We start from the raw sequence: 26,447 nt of genomic DNA, 5'->3' as shown, positions 1-26,447 counted from the left end.
CTGTGGGCTCTCATTGTAGTATCCTGTACTGTTTTGAAAAATTGTGTGGTCAGGTTACAGACGATGCTTAGACAATCTTATATTTGTTCCATGCTCAACCTGAAACTCAGGTTTAAAATCAGATTCGTTTATTCAAGAAAGTAACCTCAAAGAGGACAGCAGCACTTTGGAAAAAAGAATATACAGGAAACCGAATAAAAATCTGGACTCATTCAGAACCATCCTCTATACATGCCGTGCTTATTTTCTATCAAAAGTATGAACCACCCACGAAGGCTTGCATTACAAGCCAAGGTAAAAGATCAGGGAAAACAATACTGCTGAGTTAATCCAGCTCAAATCTCAACATGCTTTTCAGATATTCTAAAATCTTCAAAACTGTCCAATACAATTTGACATGTCAAGTGCCTTTGATATGGTAGACCACGAAATCCTATTACACATTCTCGAATACTTTGGCATCGGAGGTAATGTTCTAAACTGGTTCAAGGGGTTCTTAACCTCACGTTCAGATCAAGTCACATCAAACTCAACTACGTCAGCTGCATGGACACCTGATTGTGGAGTACCGCAAGGATCCCCCCTCTCACCAACTATTTTCAATCTAATGATGACCCCCCTGGCAAAACTTTTATCTAACCATAACCTTAATCCACATATATATGCCGATGATGTAACGATATATATTCCATTCAAAAAAGACATCAATGAAATCTCTAACGAAATCAGCCAAAGTCTACACATCATGAACACCTGGGCAGATGCATTCCGACTGAAACTGAATACAGAAAAAACTAAATGCCTCATACTTACCTCCCAATACAACACGAATAAATTTACCACCATCAACACACCTAAACTAAATCTGCCAATCTCAGAAACGTTAAAAATCCTTGGAGTCACTATCGACCGCCATCTAACTCTTGAGACTCATGCGAACACCACAACAAAAAAAATGTTCTACTCCATGTGGAAACTGAAAAGAATTAAACCATTCTTTCCAAGATCTGTCTTCCGCAGTCTAGTGCAATCACTCGTACTCAGTCACCTGGACTATTGCAACTCATTATACGCAGGATGCAAGGAACAAATACTGAAGAAACTTCAAACAGTCCAGAATACAGCAGCCAGACTAATCTTCGGAAAACCAAAATACGAAAGTGCAAAACCCTTACGGGAGAAACTACACTGGCTACCACTCAAGGAACGCATCACTTTTAAAGTATGCACCTTAGTCCACAAAATCATTCACGGTGAAGCCCCTGCATACATGTCCGACCTAATTGACCTGCCACCCAGAAACGCTAAAAGATCGTCCCAAACCTTCCTCAATCTCCATTTCCCTAAGTGCAAAGGCATAAAATACAAAGTACTGCACGGATCAACTTTCACATACATGAGCACACAATTCTGGAATACACTACCACGCAGCCTGAAAACGACCTACGAACTGACCGACTTCCGCAAACTACTAAAGACTTATCTCTTCGAGAAAATCTACGGCAAGGATCAAAACACATGAAGCCCATACAATCTCAGACACGCACCAATACACGCACCAATACACTCTCTGAAATCTCTTCTCCTGCGCTCTCACCATTCTTAAACCCTACCCACAGATAAAATTGTCAGACCTCCCTGTTCCCTCGATACTGTTTTGTCCCCCTCTCAACTCACCACTGTTTTATATTCCACTGTTCTATCCCCTAATAATATCCTGAATTTACTCTGTCTTATATAACTCTTCACAATGTAACCCATAATAGTACTGCAACCAATTGCACTTCCATCATTTACAATGTATTGTAAGCCACACTGAGCCCGCAAATAGGTGGGAAAATGTGGGATACAAATGCAAATAAATAAATAAATAAAAATACCTTCTGCATACAATATTACACTCGCCAATTAGTTTTCATTTTCTTATCGGCCAGCTTTCTTTTAAAAAATATTTTCCTATGTCTTAAAATTCCTCTACATATGAAAAGCAGATGAGAAACAAAGTAAATCTTCCTGAAGAGAAACAGAGTCACTCAAGGTTAGCTTTTTTATCTGAGCATATTAAAAAGTCCTTCCATCTCATTACAAAATCTAAGCTGTGTCAGCAAATGAGCACAAGACTCTAGCATACTTTCTCTTGGGTTTGCAGAAGGACAAAGCACATAGATCAGAAAGAACACTCTGCTAATTAAACTGCAGCAGATGACTAGAGAAGAGAAGGGCTTGTCATGTGTAAATGGCTGCGCCAAGAGTGGTCAGATTAGAAATGCAGAATGTGAAGTAAAGGTGAATAACATCAGTAAGCTAATACTCTAGACCTTAAATCCGCAGCAAAAGTTCTGACAGCTTTCCTAATTATTCTTCACATAACAGACATAGTGGGCCAGAAGGCAGGAGGAAGGGATACATTTTTCTCCATTACTGGTGCTGAGCACCAGGGCTAAAATCATTCCTGTCTGAACACTGATCAGTTTCTGCAAAGGTTAATAGCAATTAAATGCAGCAAACTAGACTAAATGAGAAACAGGTCATGATACCACTGTACTTGCAAAGAGCACAATACTTTACAGATAAGTACTTCTCATCAACTGCTTCTCAAGGCACTAAGACCAAGGACCACGCACTGAGAAACTGACATAAAAGCAGCAAAACCAACTTCTGACATTAAAGTGCAATTTAGAAAATAAATCCATTTTAACAGAATCAAATAGAACTTAAAGTTCTGCAAGAACCAGGTTGCCATTAAAATTTCTGTCTTAATGCCAAGAGACTAGCATTGCTTTTTTTTCATTGCTATGTAAAACAGAAAATTAAGAACGCCGACATATCTGAGAGGGTATGAAACCCTACATTGAAAATGATCAAGCATGACCAATTTCACTTCTCTCCAATCTGGCTGTGAAGAAAAACTAAAAACGAAGGACTTCTTTTACAAAGCAGCGCTACCGATTAGTGTGCACTGAATACGAAGAAGCCCTTGAGAACTGAATAGGCTTCTTTGCCTTCAGCACGCAGCTAAACGGTAGCACTGCTTTATAAAAGGAACTCCAGCCCCCTTCCCCAGCCTTCATCCAGATTCTCTCCCCCTCCTCCCGCTTTTACCTCTACAGCAGAGCTCCTGCAGTCCTTCCTTGGCACTCCTTTATCACTGACCCGCTCCCCGCTTTTACCTCTACAGCAGGACTCCTTTTCACCTTCCTCGGCGCTTCTGGTCTCCCCCTGCATGGTCAGGCTCTGCAGATACTCGAGCCGCACGGTGCAGGAAGTTGGGAAAAGTCTTGCGATTTCAAGTCCAGCAAGACTTTCAACTTTCTGCACTGTGGCAGCTTAAGTATCTACAGAGTCCAGCCGTGCAAAGGAGTAAAGGAGCCCTGCTTTTGAAGTAAAAGCGGGTTGCGGGTCAGCATGTCTGCGTAAAACAAAATTGGCCCACGTTAAAATACACAGCCTACATTAAAATATTAACATGATAATAGCGTTATTAACATGTTAATTGCCCACCCCTATTTAAAAGCCAAGATACTTTTCTGTAGCGAGTGGATGATGTCATCCAGTAGCCCGGTGCAGACACTATCATAATGCACTGTCACTTTAAGACTGTGCATTCCCACCAGACATTCAAGCATGGGACAAGCAGTGCAGTACTAAAAATAAGAAAACAACTTCAAGGGGAGGCGTGAGGGATTGAGAATATTTGCCTGCTGTCCTGCTACAGGTAAGTAACTTAGAGTCGAAAAAGGATCTAACCTCATTGGTTCTTTGGACAATAACTCTAGAACAGGGAACCAGATTTGACAAGGCCAGTAAGGAGCAATTAGAATCATGGTCCCTTGTCTCAACGCAGTTTGAGAAGGGTTTTCCCTATGAGAGGTAGTGGGAGAAAGGCATATAGAAGGTCCGTTCCCCTGTGCAGCAAGAAGGTATCTGGGGCTATATGGTTGGAAGCGTATATCCTGGAACAAAAGCAGGGACATTTGTTGTTCTCAGAAGCGAAGAGGTCTACCGCTGGAGTTCCCCGCTGCTGGAACATTTGATGTACTACAGAGATGCTGAGGGACCATTCGTGAGGCTGAAGGACTCAATTTGTATGCCACAGTATTCTACTGGCTAGGAAAACAGCTCTTAGAAAGAGGTTTTGAGAAGCTTTCCATATCTGTATGGCAAGCCGACAGAGATGTTAGGAACCTGTTCCCCCTTGTTTGTTCAGGTAATACATTGCAACCTGGTTGTGAATGAGTACTGTATTACCTGATCAACAATGCAGTCTTGAGAAGTCTTTAGAGCATTCCAGACTACTCACAATTCCATGAGGTTGATATGATGTTGTTTCTCCTGTGGGAGACCAAGAACCTTGGGGGGGGGGGGGGGGGGGGGGGGGGGGAGGACCATCGATATGAGCGCCCCAACCTACCATGGAAGCATCTGTGGCGAGGATCTTATGATGTGGACGGGGGTGAAATAGAAGACCCCGGGTGAGATCTGGGTTACCATCCACTACTTTACAGAGTGATATAGCTGTGAAGTGACACAAATATGAGCTCAAAGCAATCCATGGCTTGGGACCACTGAGAGGAGTGTGTCCACCAAGGAATTCGGAAATGGAGTCGAGCCAATAATGTTACATGGATTGTTGAAGCCATGTGATCGAGTAGGCAGAGCATCTGATGAGCAGATGGGTGGATCTGGACACCTGAGTAGTGAGATGCAATATGTTTGCTCTCGGTTGAGGAAGGAAGGCCTGGCCCCGAGTAGTATCGAGGAGAGTCCCTATGAGCTCTAGTCTGAACCAGCTGAAGATGTGATTTGAGGTAATTGATCACAACCCCGAGGAGTTCTAGGAGCTTTATGGTTGATAGAATGGAGGTGTGCCCCGACTCCCAGGAGACTGCCTTGATTAACCAGTTATCCAGGTAGGGGAAGAAGAGTATGCCCCACCTGTGAAGTTTTGCAGCTACCACTATCAGGCCTTCATGAAGACTCGAGGAACCAAAGCCAAGCCAAACAGTAAGACCTTGTATTGGTAGTGCAGAGTCCTACAGCAGAAACGGAGGAACTTTCTGTGTGTAGGAAGAATAAGTATGTGTGTGTATGCCTCCTTGAGATCTAAAGAGCAAAGTGAATCGTTGAGTTTTATCATGGGGTGATCCCAGGAAAACCATGCTAAATTCTTCTTTGCATAGAAACTTGTTTAAGTCTCCCAGATCGAGAATTGGTCATACTCCACCCATCTTTTTTGGTATGAGAAAATATCTGGAAAAGAACCCTTGACCCCTGTCTGGCAGAAGAACTGCTTCTACTGTATTCTGCAGAAGGAGGGCAGAGAGCTCTTCTTGAGGTTTGCTGGAAGGAGTTGAAATGAGACTTTCTTGGTAGATGGAGGACTTTTTTCCCCAACGTAGAGCATAACCGTGCTGTATGATACTTAGCAACCATGGTTGGAGGTTATGAGTGGCCACCTCTGATGAAAGAGGATGACTCTTCTCAGCAATAGGTCACTTGGCATGGACAACTAATGGTGGCAATGCTCTCTAGGAAGGAGTCAAAAACTGGGTTGTTGTTTAGACTGAAGAATCAGAGATTTTTTGACCCTGCCTTTCTTATATGTCATCATATGATGCTGTTTCTTGATTTAAAACACACAGACAAAAAATTAAAATGCTATGCTCATTTATAAATTGTAAGTTATTCAGCTTTAAACTCATGGTTTCTAAGTAGCAAACCCCCTTTGGTGATTTATATATTATTTCAATGAGTAATCTGAAGCATAAAGAAAGACCAAACTATTTTTTTTTCATGAAATGCACACTTCCAAACTTTTAGAAATGCTGAGTGCATTAGGAACTTTATAAGCAGAATGAACATAAGCATGCCAAATTCAGATACTCACTTGTAAATAAAGCAGACAAGGAGGAAAAGAAATGGAAAAACCCAGCTTACATTGTTTTCATCAGGATCTTCCAGACCATCAGGCAGGCTGAGATTGCGAGCAGGCTGACTGCGCACTACATTTTCTTCCAGCCCCCAAGAGGCTGTTCTTACAGGTGGCCTCTGAATCTCATCTGGGTAAACAGCACCATCTGCACCATCTGAATTCAAAGAGGACCAGAAAACACAGAGTCTTTACAAAAAACATAAATGAAGTCTGTGTTTCAGAATTTTAAACAGTCACTCTGCCATCTCTATTACTAAAAATATTCATACTACTATCTATTATTAAATATGCTAGATTTCCAAATGCCTTCAGCCAAGCAATCTTGATCTTTACAGCATGGAGTGGAGGAGTGGCCTAGTGGTTAGCGTGGTGGACTTTGGTCCTGGGGAACTGGGTTCGATTCCCACTGCAGGCACAGGCAGCTCCTTGTGACTCTGGGCAAGTCACTTAACCCTCCATTGCCCCAGGTACAAATAAGTACCTGTATATAATATGTAAGCCGCATTGAGCCTGCCATAAGTGGGAAAGCGCGGGGTACAAATGTAGGGAGAAAAAAAAACAGGAAAGTGTAGTTACTGCAGACACACACAGCCTGCCAACACATATATGGCATCTGGATGCATGGGAGCCCCAGTAAGAGAAGGTGGTTTATTATTATACAATTTTACTTTTATGCATTACATCTTGGGCGGTTTACATTTTTCTTTCTATACAGTGGATAGCAGGCCACCTCAGCAATTACCAGGCATGAACTTATTTAAAGCAATTAAAAACTATCAGAGACAAATTTATAATTGGTGGTCCAGTCAACTCCTATAAGATTTCAAAGATGAGACCTTCAGTAATGGAAAACATATAACAAATGTACTTCCTATATATTTATATTTTAAAGAATCACAGACTATTTCAGGCAGTGGGACACTAGAGAATGTTTGATTATACATTATATACACACACTTTTTTCTAACTTAAATATTTTCCTTTATTGTGCTAAGATTTTGTAATGTAATCTGAACTTTGTGTAGTTACAGAACACTAAAGACATACTCTGTTTAAAACCAGAGACTCAGATGTAATATGAAGATATCACATAGCTAACAATGTAATCTAAATACCTAACCCCCCCCCCCCCCCCCTTACACACACACAAAAAAAAAAAAAGAAATAGAGGTGATTGATGCTGTATCTAGATTTTATTTATCTGCTTTAAACAAAATATTGGCCTTATTAGTTTGCATCTCATTGCAGATCTTGACCTAATGAGAACAGAAGAGTTAACATGCATGATGCAACATTCAGACACTGCTGAAAGGCAGAAAGCATCAATGTCCATGCTAAAAATAGAACTACTGTACTAGCTTGCAATTTGACATCTGTACAATAATGCAAACTGCTGCTGGATTGTAGGTACTTCAACTTTTCAATTTTCATAGTTACTAACAGGATTGAAATATTCACGTAAGAGAAACAACAGAACATTTGTTTACTGTATTTTTGGTAGACTTTTTTTGTTTAACGTATATATCCATATAGCATTTTTAACCAAAGTAATACATAATCACAGGACAGCTTTGATGTGAAGGGTACATCAAGCTCAAAGCTGGAATTCCAAATTCAGAAACAGAGGAAGATAAAGTGACTTGTCCAAGGTCACATACTCAGAAGCAGACATGAATCAAACTCATGCTTCAGGACATCTGGTAAACCTTTGCCTAATACTGTAGCCACTACACTAGAAATAAAAATACTGAAAAAGTATCTGTTCTGTCCTCCGACAGCCTTGCACTAGTTCGTAATGTGATCCTAAAATGTGTTTAATGCCTTTACTGTTAGTCTCATGTCTAAGGACTTTCATGGTTGCAGTTCTCACTGCAAGATTACGTGAGCAATGCATTGTGTGTAATGTAGTTCGCAGGTAAACGCAGTCACACTTGCCTATTTGTATAAGAACTGTTACCACTGGTTTGTGTCTCTGCCTAGACCTCCTCTCTTTCTCAGCCAAGCTTGGCTTCTTTGTCTAACTGCTGTCATTTCCTGCTCATTCTTACTAACTCTGTCCTGAGAGGTCAGCTAGGCATGACCTTTCCCTCCAATCGATGGCTGTCCTCCTGGACCACCCTTGCCACCCTAAAGCAGGCTCTGTCCCGATTGGTCTTTAACTCCTCCTCACTGGGCTTGTGAGCCTTCTTGACCCCCCCCCCCCCCACGAAGCATTCACCATCTTGCTTCTGACCAGTACTTGTCCTGCTCCCTACTCCCTGGAACAAACCTGTTTTTTACCTTGACTATATCTCCTCCCTAATGAGATATTGCACATTCCAGGCTCCCAGGTTTGAACCACTTCTATCTGCTCAACTATTTCTCACCTGCAGTAAAGCTACCTCTCTTCAAATCTCACCTCCAACCACTGAAACAGCTCCCAGAACTGCGGAGTTTCTGTGTCCTGGGGCAGCACTTCTGAACACCTGACTGTGAGTAAATTATCTGTGATTTATTCAATAAAAGAGACTTCATAAAAATAATAGAGACTCCAGGTGTGACTGCTGTGCCAAGGTTATACTCTAAGATATCATGACCTTACAAGTAATAAGTCTATGAGAGTCTTAATAGTATCTATACCTGTGTCTTATGTTAAATTTTGTAATATGCATCTCTAAGACCTCTATGCAATTTAAGCCACACTTGCTTGGTTTATAGCTCCCCTTAAATAAAACTAAGGGCTTGATTAATGAAAGCTAAATTGGTGGCCTAATTCAAATTATGTTTATGCGTATTTTCAAAGTACTCAGACTTACATAGTAACCTATGGAAAACTCTAAGTCTCTAACATACAGATGATCAGAAGCAAACGCCAGCACTAGAAGCTGTTAGCGCCACAGTAGCACCTGCGTTTGCTACCGCCCCATGATCAGAGTCCCCGAGCGCGTGAAACATGCTTGCAGGCTCTGAACGCAACTAGCATGCAAAACAGAGGTCTTAGCACAAATAGCATGTAAATGCATGCTAAAATTATTCATCCCCAATGATCAGCGACCAGAGCCCCAAAGATTGGCTTGCTGGTTGCGGCAAACCCTACGCCAGTTCCGAGCTAGCGTTAAGGTTTGCAGACCATTGGGGAGGAATGGTGAGCCCTGTGCAGCATACATTTCCATGCTAGCAGGCCCCCATTCCCCCCAACGAAGCAACCCTCCTAGGAACCGACGACCCCTTCCCCCAGGCAACAGGAGGTCCTGCGGACCTCAGGTCCACCGGTACCCCCGCCAACACAGTTCAGGGAGGGCTGGAGATCCAGTGGGTCTCCAGCCCCCCTACCCCCTCCCCCAGCATTAGCAAGGGGTCCCTGGTGGTCCAGTGGGCTGCTGTCAATCCCCTTGAGTTGGAGGAGGGAGGTAGCCTGCCTCCCTCCTCTTCCTTTGACGTCGCCCGCAAAACGGCGGAGCCCAGCCCTGCCCAGTTTATCCTGGGATGCGCTGGGCGGGGGTTGGGGGACTGAAGACACACTGGATCTCCAGCCCTCCCTGAACCTGTGTCGGGAGAGGGGGACCGGAAGCCCTCCCTGCCCATCTTCAAGTCCTTACTCAAAGCCCATCTCTTCTCCCTTGCCTTTGGCGCCTAACCACCTTCCCCTTTCATGTTACATTCACTGACTACATAGTTTGTAACCTCTAGATTGTAAGCTATTTAGTTATAACCTTTAGATTGTAAGCTACCTACACTGACTACATAGTTTGTAACCTTTAGATTGTAAGCACTCCTGAGCAGGGACTGTCCTTCCCCATGTGAAACTTGTACAGCGCTGCGTAACCCTGGCAGCGCTATAGAAATGCTAAGTAGTAGTAGTAGTACCTCCAGCCCCTATTTTGCCTTGCTCAGAGCAGGGGTAGTTGGGGACTGGTGGTCCCATGGATCTCCAAGCCCCTGTGTTTAACAGGTCTGGGCTTTTGACAGCCTAGACCTGTCAAACAAATGCGGGAGGATTGTGCCTGAGCATATGCTCAGGTACAATCCTCCTGCACTTTTACCCCATGATCAGAGATAATTGCGTGCTTAAATTTGCATGTCATTTTCTCTCATCTTAGGTCCAGTAACGCCCCGCACTGTTCCAGTGCTATTTTTAGAGCACTGTTTGGAACAGCACGGGGCTTTTGATCATTTGCTTGTAAGTGCTTTGAAAACGAGCCCCTTAAGATCCTACAGGTAAGTCAAAATCAGTGTTACCAACCTCTTGTCTCCTGAGCTGCATAGGGGTTGCCATACTGCAGTACAGGAAGTCTACTGGGCACCACAGGAAGTGTTCCTTTCTCCTCTGTAAAAGGGTCCAGTATATTGAATGTTGGAGGTGGATCCTGGCAACTCTGCCCTTCAGTAACTCTTTCTTCTATAGTTGTCAGTCTTCTTTCCAGTTCCTCAAGAAAAGTGAAGAAAATGTAAATGTGCAAACAACTATGAAAAAAGAATCTGTGGAAATTTCTTTTCTGCAAAATCTTAAAATGTTGGAAAAATTGTTTAACACAAATTCAACTCTATTCTTAAGTAATAAGTAGGAAACTCAGTAACACATTCTTGGCTCAGATTTCTGCACCTCATGACTGCTGTGGATATGAGCTTCAGAGATAGGTAAATCATCCATGTATATGGGACGGTGAAATGACAATGAGAAAAACAATAGATTTAAGACAGGAAAGCAACAAATAGTCATAAATGAAAAACCACTGTGTCCCCACTGAAAAATGTCTCTGCTGCAGGCAGGATTTTCAGGGAGGTCACTTAGGGGCCCTTTTACTAAGTTGCAGAAAAAGGCCCTGCACTAGCAGTGGGGGAGTTTTTGTTGCGCAGTGAGGCCCTTTTAACCGAAGGGTAAAAAGGCTGAAAAACAGCATGCCTATGTGGTAAGATTGCTCTTACCCGTGGCCATGCGGGGGGGGGGGGGGGGGGGGGGGAGAGAGGGGAAGCACTTACCACCACTCGCTGAGGTGGCAATAAGGGCTCTCGTGCTAACCTGGCAGTAACTGGTTAGCGCGCAGCGCTATCCAGTTATCGCTTGGTAACCCCCTGCAGAAATATTTTTTGAATATTTCCACTAGTGCTGGAAATGCCACACTGGGGTTGGAACTATTGCCAGCACCCACATTGGACCGGTGGTAGCTGCAGATTAGCATGCGGTAAGCTCATGATGGGCTTACCGCTGCTTAGTAAAAGGGGCCCTAAGACAACAGGGCTGGGCCTGCCAGCCTGGAGAGTGGATATGGGAAGAGCCGGCCCTGGTGGGTTGGGACAGGAGTTAATAATAGAGGATGCATTAAGAAAATTCTGGTCTTTGGTTGCCCTCCCCCACTGAAACCCAAGCAGCAAGAGGGAGGGGGGGGGGGAGTCCTGGACACTAAAAGGAGGACTTCTGCAAGATCCAGTGGATGAAGCCCTTGCTATAGGGCAAAGTGTCTGTAGGAAGTTCCCAACTTGGGAACAAGAAAGTGCCCAGCGGTAAAGACACCCTACCCTGGGTAGGAAAAGTGAAAGCAAAGGAGCATCACTTCCGGCAGGACATTCAACAGATGTTCGGAGGGGAATCCTGAACCACGATGGGACAGAAGTAAAAGATGAAATCGTGCTGCTGATGTATGACGACTGTTCGTGTTATTTTTGGAAAGTAAAGGAGACTGTGTCTGAAGTTATATAAGTACATAAGTAATGCCATACTGGGAAAAGACCAAGGGTCCATCGAGCCCAGCATCCTGTCCACGACAGCGGCCAATCCAGGCCAAGGGCACCTGGCAAGCTTCCCAAACGTACAAACATTCTATACATGTTATTCCTGGAATTTTGGATTTTTCCAAGTCCGTTTAGTAGCGGTTTATGGACTTGTCCTTTAGGAAACCATCCAACCCCTTTTTAAACTCTGCTAAGCTAACCGCCTTCACCACTTTCTCCAGCAACGAATTCCAGAGTTTAATTACACGTTGGGTGAAGAAATATTTTCTCCGATTTGGAACTACTATTTGCCCTGACTGTACATATCAATTTACGCTTTGAACTGTTTTCCAGTTGTTAAGTAAATACCAGTTTGAAGTTTAAGCCAACAACAGCTGTTTTTTCTTTGAATGAGTATGGACTTGAGAGTACCCAGAGAAGATTACCCTTCGGACTACCGGGATTTTGCCCAGCCACAGCCTGCATCCAGATTGCTTGAAGCCCCCATCTGTTTTATGACCCCCTGGTCCCAGGTACATGGCTTGGGTGGGCTTAGCCAGTGGCCCTGAGGTGTGAAGCAAAGGGTTATACCATGGTACCTCAACTTCACAGCACCCCAATCCACATGGTATGTGATGATGGATTTGGTTCTAACTTAAGTGAAAGAAGAGTGGCTTGATTAAAATAAAAATGTCATCCCATATCTGTGTAAAGCAAAACATTTGATTTGTGTTGCTTATGAGAACTTCCTATCAATAGAATAAGACTTCTGGAAAACTGTGAGCTTGCCAATTATTTGTAAAGGTTTTTTATTTTTTCCTTCTATTTTGCATCTATGAGAAAAGTCTTTGGTACGAATGTACACTTTTGATTCTTGGTAACTATGCCTACTGTTGAAATGTCTTAATTTTAGTTCAGGTCTAAGATGCTACCAAGATAGGACAATGAGTTACATACAGCAGAAGGACCATAGTTCATACTGCCTAAATCTTTGCTTAGTGTTTTTAAAGTCAATTCAGGTACAGCTTATGCCATAGAACCTTTCATTCAATGTTTGGTTCCCACCCACCAGAGTCTCTCTTTGATTTATAGGCTGTAGTTATCAACACGGGCTACCATTAAGATGCGTTATTTTACCATTAACTCATGCTATTTTAGCACAGGACCCATTTTATGCAATGAAACCTAGTTACTAATAATTGGGGTTAACAATAAAGTAACATCTCAATAGTAGGCCACACTGCTAACTTCCCCTCTTAATTCAGCATCTTCATTGACAATTTTTAGGTCCTTGCAGTTCATATTGATGCAAACAAATAAACAGAACACAACATATCTAATAGCTTAAGGGACTAAGTATCCCTACTCCCTTAGCAACTTTAAATAACTAACCAACCTAAAATTGCAGACATAAAGGGAGCTTTTTAGTCTTTAGTAACGAATGCCACATGTATGATTATCTCCCTGTTGGCGTGATTATCTCCCTGTTGGCGAGAGGTTGATGTGTGCACTTGGTGTAAAGAGTTCTTAGCTATCAGGGAATGAGTGTGATCTCTGGAGGCCAGAGTAGTAGACTTGAAGGAAGTACAGAAGACAGAGTGTAGGCTTTTAAGTTGAAATCTAGTGCTCCCCATTCTCTATACAGGACCAAAGAGGCAGCAGAGCTCCAGTCTCAATGTATGGATGAGACAATGGTGCAAGGAAGAGGGATTTAGATTTATTAGGAACTGGGCAAGATTCTGGGGAGGGATATTCTGAAAAGAAGGGCTCTGCCTTAACTTGGGTGGAACCAGACTGCTGACACTAATGTTTAAAAATGAGATAGGACAGCTTTTAAATTTGAACCAGAAAAAAGCAGACAGTCACGCAACAGCACATGGTCCAGAGTGAGGTATCTTTGAAAGATACCATCAAAACAGGAAGTTAGAACATCCTGATAAAGAGGCTACAATGAAGGCAAAACTAGCCAAGATGCCTTTTAACAGAGGAGAGAGTTTAAATTGCAAATTATCCTTTTCAGCTAAGTAGGTTACACATGTAAACAAGAAACATATTAAACCATCTGTATACAAAAAAAGATGGGAGAGTCAGAATATATTCACAAAATAAAGAGTAGTGGGCCCAAATAACTGTCAAAGTAACAGACTGCTTGATGGTGGATGTTTGGTGCTGAGATAGGGGTAGGTGTAATTTTTATGAACATCTCTTAAATTTAGCCTAAGGCAAGGTTTTTGAAGAGCTCTAATTTCAAAGCACTTTTGATTTTAGAGTGCCTTTGCCAGGTTCTATGCAGCTTTGCTTGATGTAGTTTCTGTTAGTTCCAGCTTTTTATTAAAGTTCTTTTATTTTTGAAGCAGGCTGTTAGGTTTCTATAGTGTCATTTTAATTGTCTTTCCCGATGGTTTTGCATCCTGATTCTAAATTCGGGGAGGAGGTGCATATCTGGTGGCAGGATTACAAATTCCATAATGGGCAACATGAGCAGGACTCCGTCCTCTACCGGGAATTTGCAAAAGCTGTGTTACAAGGCCACAAAATCAGCTATGATAGTCACTGTAAGAAGGTAAGAGACCGCTTGGAACAGTCCTTACAGCGGTTGCATAGAAAGTTTGGCCGCACTCATGACCAGGTTGACTGTCAACAGCTGTTAGAAGTCCAGACAGCTTTGAATGAACTTCTCCGTGAAGGGGTGAGTAAATCTTTGAATTATTTTCAATATTGACTACACAAATTCCTTTATTGCCAAGTTACTGTCTCATAGTCAAGGATCTCGACTGACACTTTGAGATGGAACAGGTCATCAGATCAGGAGAGACTAGCCTATTAGTAAAATATTCGAGACCTACTACAAGCGTGTATATGCACGACTGGCTGAAGAGGGTCTTCCAGGTAAGTTATATCTCTCTGGGCTATCTTTTTCTTTCCTGCAGGCATCAGACCTGGCCCGCTTGAATGGCCCAACGCAGGAGGTGGAGTCGTAAGACACTATCAACCATACTCCCTTGTTGAAAGCTCCTGGATCTGACGGGTTTAGGGCAGAGTTCTATAAGTTCATGAGAAAGGCAGCGGTGAAGCCTCTCACTAATATGTTTAATGTCATAGTTGATGTGGAGGCATCCTCCCCCCCCCCCCCAATTGCGTAACCAGGCAAAGATTATAGTACTTCCCAAACCAGGGAGGGATCAGTCTTTACCTGAATCATACCGACTGATTTTGCTGCTAAATTTTGAACCAAGTTATTGGCCAAAATTATGGCAAACAGATTAGCCAAGGTGTTGCCTGAGTTGCTTCATGAGTCTCAAGTAGGTTTTGTCCAATGCTGCTCCATCATTAAAAATCTGTACAAGATACTTTTCATTGGAGCAGACAGCGCGGGATAAGGGTGTATCTTTATTGGTTAGCTTCGACGCAGAGAAAGTGTTTGACAAGGTACGGTGGGATTTCATGTATGCTACATTAGAAGCCTATGACTTCCAGGGCCAATTTGTATCGGCGATACGGCCACTATAGTCTGATCCTTGTGCATTAGTTTCAGCAGATATTCCTATTTTACGAGGTACTCGGCAAGGCTGCCCACTCTCCCCACTGCTTTTTGTGTTGACATTGGACCCTCTGTTGAGAGACCTTCACGAGAGACCAGACATTCGAGGGATTCAGATCAGTGCAGTCTGTTTTAAGGTGGCAGCCTTTGCGGATGATATCTTGGTCCACCTGTCACAACCCAGGGAATTTCTAGATATGCTATTGGAACGTTTTTGGGAATATGGTGATTATGCAGGGTTTAGCCTTACTTAAACCAAATCAGAGGCACTGGCATCCTCAGAACAGGCACGCAACCTCTGGGGAACTCAGTTTCCCCTCCGTTGGGCAGAGAGCTCCTTTAAATACCTAGGCATTCTCTTACCCATGGATGTTTCCATTTTATATTCTATCACTCATGGATGCTTCTATATTATATTCTATCACTGTTGCACGAATGATGGAAGCGGCATGCTCACAACTAGAGAGGTGGTGGGATTTACCTCTGTCCCTCTTGGGCCACATTCACTTTATTTGTATGATTATATTTCCCAGGTAGTTCTATTCGAGGCAGATTCTTCCCCGCAGTCTGAAACGTAAGGATTTGGATTGTTTATACCGTAGCATCAGTCACTTCTGTTGGTGGGGTAGGAGGCCGAGGATCACGTTACCTGATGCTAGGGTCCACCTTGGGGGTCAGTGCTGAAGAAAAAGATCTGGGTGTCGTTGTAGATAATATGATGAAATCTTCTACTCAGTGTGTGGTGGCGGCCAAAAAAGCAAACAGGATGCTATGAATTATTAGGAAAGGAATGGTAAATAAGACTGAAAATACTATAATGCATTTGTGTTGCTCCATGGTGCATCCACACCTTGAGTATTGTGCTCAGTTCTGGTCACAGTATTTCAAAAAAGATATAGCGAAATTAGAAAAGGTTCAAAGAACAGGGACTAAAATGATAAAGGGGATGGAACTCCTCTCGTATGAGGAAAGGCTAAAGAGGTTAGGGCTCTTCAGCTTGGAAAAGAGACGGATGAGGGGAGATATGATTGAGGTCTACAAAATCCTGAGTGGTGTAGAACGAATAGAAGTAAATCAATTTTTTACTCGTTCCAAAAGTACAGAGGACACTCGAGGAAGTTCCTGCCAATCTCTGGTTTCGCAAAAACACAAAAAGTGAAGCACTTAAATACAGCTTGCATTTTTTGTAAGGCAATTAAAAACCAAAAAATTGCATACTGAACCAAATACTGTATACTGAATACAAATTATTTATTTGCATGTACATTAAAGCACTAACAGTACTAAAAGAAAACTGCATAGAAAACAGTGAAGGAAAAAAACAGCATTATATATCAACAACTGCAGGACAGGGAATAGTTCGTACCTCCTGCACAATAGAAGACAATGAAGACGTTGACCTCGAGAGGTTTGCATCTCCTGCAAAGTTGAAAACGATGAAGATGGCAAAGCTGGAAGATTAACCTCTGTAGCCTGGCTTTCACAACATGCTGACTGGAAGAACTGTGTCAGCTTTGTCTGCTTGGCTTTCCTCCTTAAGTCCTTAAGCATCTCAGTGTAAGGGGCAAATACAGAGTTTACAACATGCTTAAATTTTAGACTTCCGAATCTAGCATGAGATCATGTTCCTCCATGCTGCTGAACACTGTATCCAACTTTCACGCCCATTCTGTAATTTTTGCTGCTGTGAAGCACAGAATTTTTGAAGTCTTAGGCTGATCTTCCTCTTCATTGTCATCATCGCTGCCTCCGATGCCTTGTTGTGCCATCTTGTCTAGGTCTTCATTGGTGGGTTCTATTGTAGTCTCAGCCAAAATTTCATCCACATCTTCTTGTATCATGTTCTCAATGCCCATTCCACTGATTCTTCATGCAAAGTGCATCATGTTTTCCACACCTTTTTTCACGCTCTCTGCAACACCTTCAAAAGCCCTCTAAGTTTGTTATGCAGTTAGGCTATGTTCTTTTCCCAACAATGCTTTATAGTAGCCTGCGTTACGCTGTCCCAGACTATGCCAACATAGACAATTATGTTGTGTATCATCATAGTCTTTCAGGAAGCAATCATGGCCGTTTCACTGTCAGCATCTAAAGCTTCAAAGGCTTTGAAGTAAAGCTCCTGCATGTAGTGGCACTTGAAAGCCTTTATAATTCCATGATAGAGGAGCTGGATAACAGAAGCACTGTTTGGGGCATAAAAAAGGACTTCTACATTTGAGTGAGCATTTTCAAGGACTTTGTTACAGTGTACTGGGGCATTATTAAAAATAAACAAAACCTGAAAGGTTAGGATTTTGCAGTGGAGACAGCGTTCAACTTCTGAGATGAAACAGTTGTTGAACCAATCCCAGAATATTTCAGATGTCATCCAAGCTTTGTGGTTCCATCTGCAATGGAGTTCTTCCTTTAAGTGCACAAGAATTTTGTGTTCTGTAGACCATGAGAGGCTTGCATTTGAAATCACCCTCGGCACTGGCACACAATAGAAGGGTAGCATGGTCTTTAAATGATTTAAAGACAGGGGCTTTGGCTGCCATTTTCATTATATATGTCCATGTCTCAGTCTGTTTGCAAAACAAGCCAGTTTCACTGATGTTGAATAACTGTTCTGACACATAATCCTTTTCTTCTATCATAGCAAGTATTTTAAAAATTCTTCGGCAGTTTCATTGTTGGCAGAACCTGCCTCGCTGGAAAGCTTTACATTTTTAAGTGCATAACACCCTTTAAAATACACAAACCAGCTAGAACTAGCAGAAACAGGTTTCAGGTTTTCCTGGCTTTATATGACGTGTTTACTAATTTCTTTGGCTGTCATCCTCACAACAATGTCAACCACTGTGCTTTTTTATCATCCACCATTTGCTTAATCCACAAATTTAGCCACTTTTTCATTGACTGATCATGAACCACAGATGATGTTTTAGCACTTTCCAGCGCAGCCTCAAGACCAAACCAGCGAATATCTTCTTCCTTTAGCTGAATGTGTTGGCTTGTTCGTCAGGGCCAACAGCAATAACAGACATGCCAGAATGAAGCTTATCTAAAACACGTATTTTATCATTAAGACATATCACAGATTTCTTGCGCTTATGAATGCTAGCTTGAGACTCGTTTGTAGGCTGCGTATGTGCCATTTTCAGCTCCAATATATACACCAGTAGTAAAGCTGACCACTTCCTCTGCAAACTAGTGCCACCAGTGACTCCATTCCTTTTAGATCAGATATAAATGCCAGCAGAGTGAAAATGAAAGAATGAATTGTTGTAAAATGCACATGTCCATGAACAGCCAAAAATGGTGTGAAAGTCGAAAATGAAAGAACTTGTTTTAAAATGCACATGTTCACGAATAGCAGGGAACGAACAGCAAAAGGCAATTTGTTGGTTAGATATAGATGCCCACGAATGTGGAAAACTGCAAATCTTGAACACACGAATACCGAGAATGCACTGTATTGTGAGCAATTCTGGTCATCACATCTAAAAAGAGATATAGTGGAATTAGAAAGGTACAGAGGGGCAACCAAAATGATAGTGTGGATGGAACAACTGTATAAGAGAGGTTAGGGCTCTTCAACTTGCAGAACAAACAGTTGAGGGGAGATATGATAGAGGCCTATAAAATAGTAAGTGGAGTGGAATGGATAAACGCAAATTGTTTACTCTTAAAAAAATACAAAAATATGCCATGAAGTTACAAAGTAGTGCACTTAAAACAAATAGGAGAAAATATGCTTTCACTCAATGCAAACTTTGAAACTCGCTGCCAGAGAATGTGGTAAAAGCAGTTAGCTGAGTTTAAAGAAAGGTTTCGACAAGTTCCTGGAGAACATGTCCATAAACCATTAAGGTAGATGTGAGGAAACCTAACGTTTATCCCTGGGGGAATATAACAGTCTAGCTACTTTTTGGGATCCTTCCAGGTACTTGTGACCTGGATTGACCACTGCGGGAAACAGGACACTGGGCTTGATGGACCTTTGGTCTGACCCTGTAGAATTCCCAGGTAAATGGAGAAAAATACATCTTTTCTCTATCTTATTTCCTCCTCATCAATATGACTGCCCCACGGCACAGAAGCAGATTACAATAGTATGACTAGTATGATTTAAGTGAGTTGGTGTCAGAATCCAGTATGGACACAGCAGTTTTTAACTTTGTTTGTCAGTCTGAATTGTATTGTTTGTTCACTTATAAAAATAATCTTTCACACAATAGGACAACCTTGACCAGTATATAAATATTTAAAATTACATTATGCTACTAGGAGACAGAATGTGTGTCACACTAATAAAATGAACTGCATCTCAGAAGGAATGTTTTTGAGACACTTCAGTCATCTTTCTCTCTCTGCCACTATCAGCATTACAATAAAATACTCATTGATTCTGTTAACTAGATTTCATTTGTATGACAGTACAAGCAACAATTTCTAGATAATTTTATAGAGGCAACTTTTATAGTTCTGAATTATTAGACACATCTTTGTTTACTGAAACACAGGTTCATCGCTCATCAAAAATACTCTTGCTGTTTATTTTACTTAGTAAACAAAGTAAATATTCCACATTCTTTTGTAATGTTTCCGCTTTAAGCTCTGGACACTGATCAGCAGTTTATACAGAAGAACAGCATGAACAGTTTTAATAAGAAAGAATTCCTTCTATGTTTGGCAGTAATTCAGGGTCATTCATTTAGTCCAACCACTCCACATATCAGAATGATTCTCTAAACTCAGTTACTATCTGAGGCAAAATGAGGCTCAGTACTACCTTGAGAGATCATTACTTATCTGCAAGTTATTCTCCCAAGGTAGTACTTTCATGAATTCACATGACTCATTCGTATGAGACCATGGAAAATAGTTATGGAGATAAATGGGTCCTTTTCTCATTAATAGAAAGTAATAAGGAGCATTTTCGATATGTTGTCAATCTGATTTTGGATATTTTGTGAAAAATCTCCAAAAACCCAGTAGCAAATGCGGCCATTTTCAAACAGAAAAATATCCAACATTTTGTTTAGAAAATGGACATTTGCTAGACATTGCTGTGATCAGTGTGTATTTTTTTTTTTCACAAATGGTTCTAAAAGATAAAAGGCCAAGGGAAAACCACACAAAACTAGCCATTGGGATGTATGGGGGGTAGACTGGCCACACAGACATCCCAGCAGAACAGTGGGCACTGCAGTGGAATTCACAAGAAATGTCCCAGGTACACATCTCACTATTACCCCCTTATATTGTATGGTGAACCTTACAAAACTCACCAAAAACCTACTGTACCCAACTGTACACCACTACAGTAGCCCTTATGCCTGCAGGTGTCACCTCTATATAGTTAAAATAGGTATTTAGTGCTTTTTTTTTTAGAGGACTCACACATTCCACCACAAGTGTACTACTTAAGTAGGATATGGGCCTAGGTCCCCTTCTCTACAGTCCACTGAACTGACCACTAGGCTGCTCCTAGGAACTTTGCTGATCTAATAGAAATGGCCATCATATCTGAAGCTGTCATAAAGCCTGGTATGTACTGTCACATCTTAGGGAGCTGGGAGGGGGTCAATGACGACAGGGGGAGCAAGGGGGCTTATGCTTTAATTCCTTCAGTGGTCATTTAGAGCACCTTTTGGTCATTTAGTTGTGATCAAAACAGGTCTAGCCAAAAACATCTTCATTTTGGCCCTAGACATTTCCATTTTGTTCCATTATTGCAGAAAAACATCTATTTTTTTGTGCCACCCATGTCCTGCCCAAAACTCGCCCCCTTGAAATTAGACAAACTATGAAGCAAAACATCTAAAATCGAGATGTTGAAAATTGCAACTTGGATGTTTTTGAGAGAAAGAAATGTCCTTCTGCCACCTTATGAATTTTTTTCAAAATTGTTGTATTGAAAATGAGCCCCAGGATGCCTCTTATCCAACTACTTTCTTCTGTAGTGCTACTAGATGTATACAGCACTTTACAAGTCTCATCAACAGGCCAGTGGTAGAGTGGCTTGATGCCATGCAGGCAATAACTTAGAAGTGCTACTTAAATGAATTGGGACGAACACATTGTTGGCTCCCATCCATAAAGAGAATATCCCCATCTCAGCCAGCATCACTTGTCATTCATTATTTAGAACAGTACTTCTTTGACTCAAGTGTCTGGGTGTGTTTTGATCAATGGCATCTTGTTTCTAAGAAACTACAAGTAGAAGAAAAAATAAAAAATGAGGAACCACTCATATAAAAGTTCTGTTCAAGAGGCCAGGCCTCCAATTTTATCAGTCTACGTCCACTAGCTGTTGCAAGATGCCAGGATAGATCAATCATGGAACTGATCTGCAATCATGAACTACTCCGCCTTTTTGTCTACTACCATTCAGATCTTTTCAGCCCTACTCGGAAGAGACTGAATACAGAGAATTATAGGACAAAGGGTATATTTAGATTAGGAACAGAACACGGGAACAACAGGCTGAAAGAGATTACTAGTTAGCCCTCGGTACAGTATCCATTTTTTTCATCTGATTGTTCCCACTGCTTGTTACCAGTTTTGTCTAACTTCCTGAATACTCACAGATGAATAAACACATTTTATAACTTTGATGTTTAATGAATCACAAAGTAAAACCAAACATTTCTCAGCTATGGTTTTCTTTCCAGCCATGCTAATTATATTTAAAAGTACTGAACAAATCTACATGAAAACTGTTTTGAAAACTACAGCACCAAACTAGGTTTTCCTTTCTCCAATCTTCCAGATCCGCCTTTCCTCAAAAAAGTATTCTGAGCCAAGGGAGTGCAATCAAACAACAGTCTGCACTGGAGACAAGAACAGTGCATGAGAACCAGTGTACCTGAATGTAACTCACCTTGAGCTACTACTGAAAAAGGTGTGAACACAATCCAAATAAATAATAATCTACTATAATAAAACGCGCCCTCAACGTTCTGAGGACAAAGGTTCTCAACTCACAGCACAACGATAAAGGGTTCGTAAGTTCATGGTGGTGAAGCCATCCCACTATGACTTTGTGCCCCGCCCTCGCGTCAAACGTCATGGTGGAGGAGTGGCCTAGTGGTTAGGGTGGTGGACTTTGGTCCTGGGGAACTGAGGAACTGAGTTCAATTCCCACTTCAGGCACAGGCAGCTCCTTGTGACTGGGCAAGTCACTTAACCCTCCATTGCCCCATGTAAGCCGCATTGAGCCTGCCATGAGTGGGAAAGTGCGGGGTACAAAAATAAATAAAATAAATAAATGACGTCAAACGAACCCTTTAACGTTGTGCTGTGACTTCAGAACCTTTGCCCACAAAACGTTAAGGGTGACAACGAACGAAACGCAAACAAGCAGGGGAGGTGTTTCCCTACACTTCCCCCTGGATGTCCAACAATGCCCCCCCCCGCGCCGCCCCCCCCCCAAATCCACCCACGAGAAACCACAAAAAAAAAGAAGCCCCGCTTCCACATACTGGAGGTGCAACAACCAACCCCAAGCCGCCCCCTCCCCCACCAACCCACCCACGAAAAACCAGGCAACAAAATAAGCCCCGCAACAACATGAAGATGAAGCAACACCCACCCCCACCCCTACCCACCCACTGACGCGTAGCTTGGACGCCGGGGAACCCAAAACCCCGTAAGAACAAGTCCTGTCTTCTGACTCCGGCGTGATCTTCAGCATTACTAGCCTCTGCAGGCAGGGCTTCTGTGCGTCTGACGTCCTGCACGTGCAGGACGTCAGACGCACAGAACCCCGTCCTGCACAGGCTACCAATGCTGAAGATCACGTCGGAGTCAGCACAGCAAACAGAGGACTTCTGCTGGCGGAATTTTGGGTCCCCCGCAAGCAAAACTACGAGACGGTAGGGTGGGATGGCGGCGGGAGGGGGGGAGCATCGCGCGGAGGAGAACACTCCGAGGAAAACCTTGCTAGCGCCCGTTTCATATGTGTCACAAACGGGCCTTTTTTTTTTTACTAGTAATAAATAATAATATCTCAAAATATGAGGATTTTTTAAAAAGATTGCTGTGCCAGTCTGATCTCATTCATTCCCCTTTCAAACATCTTTGCTGCCAAACAGGAATCTGACAAGGGGGTTTTTCATACAAGGACTATTGTCCTTTCTTAGGTGTTATAATCTCAAACAAAATTATCATTTTTACTACATTTTCAGTGGAACTTTTATTAAGCAGAGTTAATATTTTAGTTAAGACCTTAAAGGAAACTAATCTTTGCTCAAACTTATCTTGTGTGAGCCAAGAAATGAGAGGATGCAACAGAGATACACAGAACAGCTGTTTTATGTCAGAAGCAAGGAGTTCACCCAGTATCAACAAAGATTAAACTGATTTAGAAGTGCAACCATGGACATTTTAATTTAACTGAAGCAAACTACGCGGCTCTGAGAAATCTATCCTCTCAATGAACTGTACACAGCAGTCCATCCTCTTAGAGGCTGTTCTCTTAACAAGGTGACATCCAAGCAAGGGTATGGTTTTATCATCTTTGTTCTTTCTTCCAGTAAAAACACATTACATTAGTTCTTGCTAAGCATCATTAAGAGGTAAAATTTGGCTGAAAGATATTTCATGAGGTGGAAATGTTATTAGCAAAAAGAAGGAGCAGACCTAAAACTGTAGCTTGCTACATGAACCACATAAAAGCTTCTAATGTAAATATCTATAAATGTGTTTGGCCCTTGTCCAAAGGGGAATCATATGTACTATCTCTGCTAACCAGGGACCATGATTTAAAAGGTTAAGTACACTCTAGTAAACAGCTTTTCAATTTATATCCCATTATCAATGTTTGTTTATAAGTTAAAATAACTATCTAGGAAACAGGAGAGACAATGGTAGAAAGATAAATCAGGCTCTAATAGGTTGCTTTGGAGGAAAACCATATCAGAATGAAAAAGGAAATTAAAGGATGTCAAAATAAAATATTATAACAATTTGATCATTAAGGATATATCAGAATTGAAAAAACTATTTCTTAGATATTAATGATAAGTACATAAGTATTGCCATACTGGGAAAGACCAAAGGTCCATCGAGCCCAGCATCCTGTTTCCAGGTCACAAATACCCGGCAAGATCCTAAAAATGTACAGAACATTTTATACTGCTTATCCCAGAAATAGTGGATTTTCCCCAAGTCCATTTAATAACGGTCTATGGACTTTTCCTTTAGGAAGCCGTCCAAACCTTTTTTAAACTCCGCTAAGCTAACTGCCTTTACCACATTCTCTGGCAACGAATTCCAGAGTTTAATTACACGTTGAGTGAAGAAACATTTTCTCCAATTCGTTTTAAATTTACTACATTGTAGCTTCATCGCATACCCCCTAGTTCTAATATTTTTGGAAAGCGTAAACAGACGCTTCACATCTACCCGTTCAACTCCACTCGCTATTTTATAGACCTCTATCATATCTCCCCTCCGCCACCTTTTCTCCAAGCTGAAAAGCCCTAGCCACTTTAGCCTTTCCTCATAGGGAAGTCGTCCCATCCCCTTTATCATTTTCGTCACCCTTCTCTGCACCTTTTCTAATTCCACTATATCTTTTTTGAGATGCGGCAACCAGAATTGAACACAATATTCGAGGTGTGGTCGCACCATGGAGCGATACAAAGGCATTATAACATCCTCATTTTTGTTTTCCAATCCTTTCCTAATAATACATAACATTCTATTTGCTTTCTTAGCCACAGTAGCTCACTGATCAGAAGACATATCACCTACTGAACAATTAAGAACTTACTTACTTAGGGAAAAAACGGATTAGATCAGAAGTAATTTTGCATCAGAACAGTAAGGGCCCGATACTTATATGAAGCATTTGCAGTACTCTGGAATTATAGTGGATAATTGTTGGTTAAGATTTCCATTAGGTTAAATGATCTGACATGGAAATACAAATGAATAGATTTGCAATATCTTACAGTCTCCTAGATCACTGTCTTTATGTATTTTATGAAAACTACCCCTCTTAATTTTAAACAAAAGTTAATTGAATGGCTAAGAGCTTCACTTGCATTGGGCAGGTTTCCTGGGTCTATGGGAGATATTATTCTCACCCTTGGTGTCCAATTACAGACTGGTTGCGTCTATTCCTTTTTTGGCAAGGTTGATGGAAGGTTTGGTTTCTCTACAGTTAAGGGATCATCTGGACAAATTTGATATTCTACATAGTTTGCAATCAGGATTTCAAAGTAATTTTAGCACAGAGTAATTAGGAGCATGGTTATCTGTAATTACATGTTTGCTAGCTACAGGTCAACAGGCACTTGTTTTACAACTCCATTTATCAAGTGCTTTTGACCTGGTAGACCATGCTTTACTAACGCATCTAATACTGATATTGGTCTAACCAAGAGAGTGTTGTCCTAGTTTCAGGGCTGACAATGCAATCTTATAGAGTTAAAATGGATGGCTTCTTCTCTGGTAACTGGTATGCAAGATGTGGTGTACCACAGGGATCTCCATTATCACCTATTTTATTTAACATTCTGTTGGTCTCTCTAGGGAGGCTACTTGAATCTGAAGATTTTAAAACTTTTAAATACACTGATGATATTACTATCATAATTCCCGTCCCTTCAAGCTTAGCAAATGTGGTTCCTAGGGCTCAACACTATTTAATTAATTGCTAAATGGATATCAGACAGTTTACTAAAACTAGACAAGGATAACACAAGGATAACACTACATTTCTTCTGCAAGCAGTAGTAGTAGTATAGGATGAAAAGACAAGATTGATTGCATTGTTATTGAGAAGGCCAGTTAAAAATTACAATCCACCTTGAAAATACTAGAAATAATTTTAGACTGAAATCTAACATCAGAATCATATCTACATCAACTAATAAGAAATTGTCTCTGGATAATAAGAAAACAGATAGAACATTTTTGACAAAAGAACATTTTAGATTGTGCAGGCCTTGATTTTCTCTAAATTAGAATACTGCAATAGTATGTATACAGGATGTACAAAGACCCTGTTAAAAAAATGCACAGTGCATAATGCTGCACTTAGATTGATTTACTTTGCAAGCTCAGCTTCATTGGTTGCCTATAGAGGTCACAGCATTATTTAAATTATACAGCATGATTTTCGATATTCGACAAGGAATAGCTCCCGTTTATATAGTTCATTTAGTTCATTTTTTAAATGTACCTTACGCAAACATTCTTTATGATGTTTGAACGAACTGTTTTCCAGATCTTAAAAGGATAAGATCAAAAGACTTTTTAATTCTCTCTTATCAGGCAGCTAAAGCTTGG

At 41.5% G+C, this 26,447-nt stretch overlaps 1 protein-coding gene across 1 annotated transcript in view; it reads right to left on the bottom strand.

Moving 5' to 3' along the window:
• TAX1BP1 (Tax1 binding protein 1) overlaps positions 1–26,447 on the bottom strand; it is a 215,165-nt gene that overhangs the window by 11,202 nt on the left and 177,516 nt on the right. Inside the window, 2 exon segments of the mRNA XM_030202462.1 lie at positions 5,938–6,086; positions 10,155–10,338. Coding sequence (XP_030058322.1) covers positions 5,938–6,086; positions 10,155–10,338 — 333 coding nt within the window.

The sequence above is a fragment of the Microcaecilia unicolor genome, chromosome 1 (genome assembly GCF_901765095.1).
Source record: "Microcaecilia unicolor chromosome 1, aMicUni1.1, whole genome shotgun sequence".
Lineage (NCBI taxonomy): Eukaryota > Metazoa > Chordata > Amphibia > Gymnophiona > Siphonopidae > Microcaecilia > Microcaecilia unicolor.
Note: the sequence above shows the minus strand (reverse complement) of the source record. Positions and strands in the feature narration are given on the sequence as shown.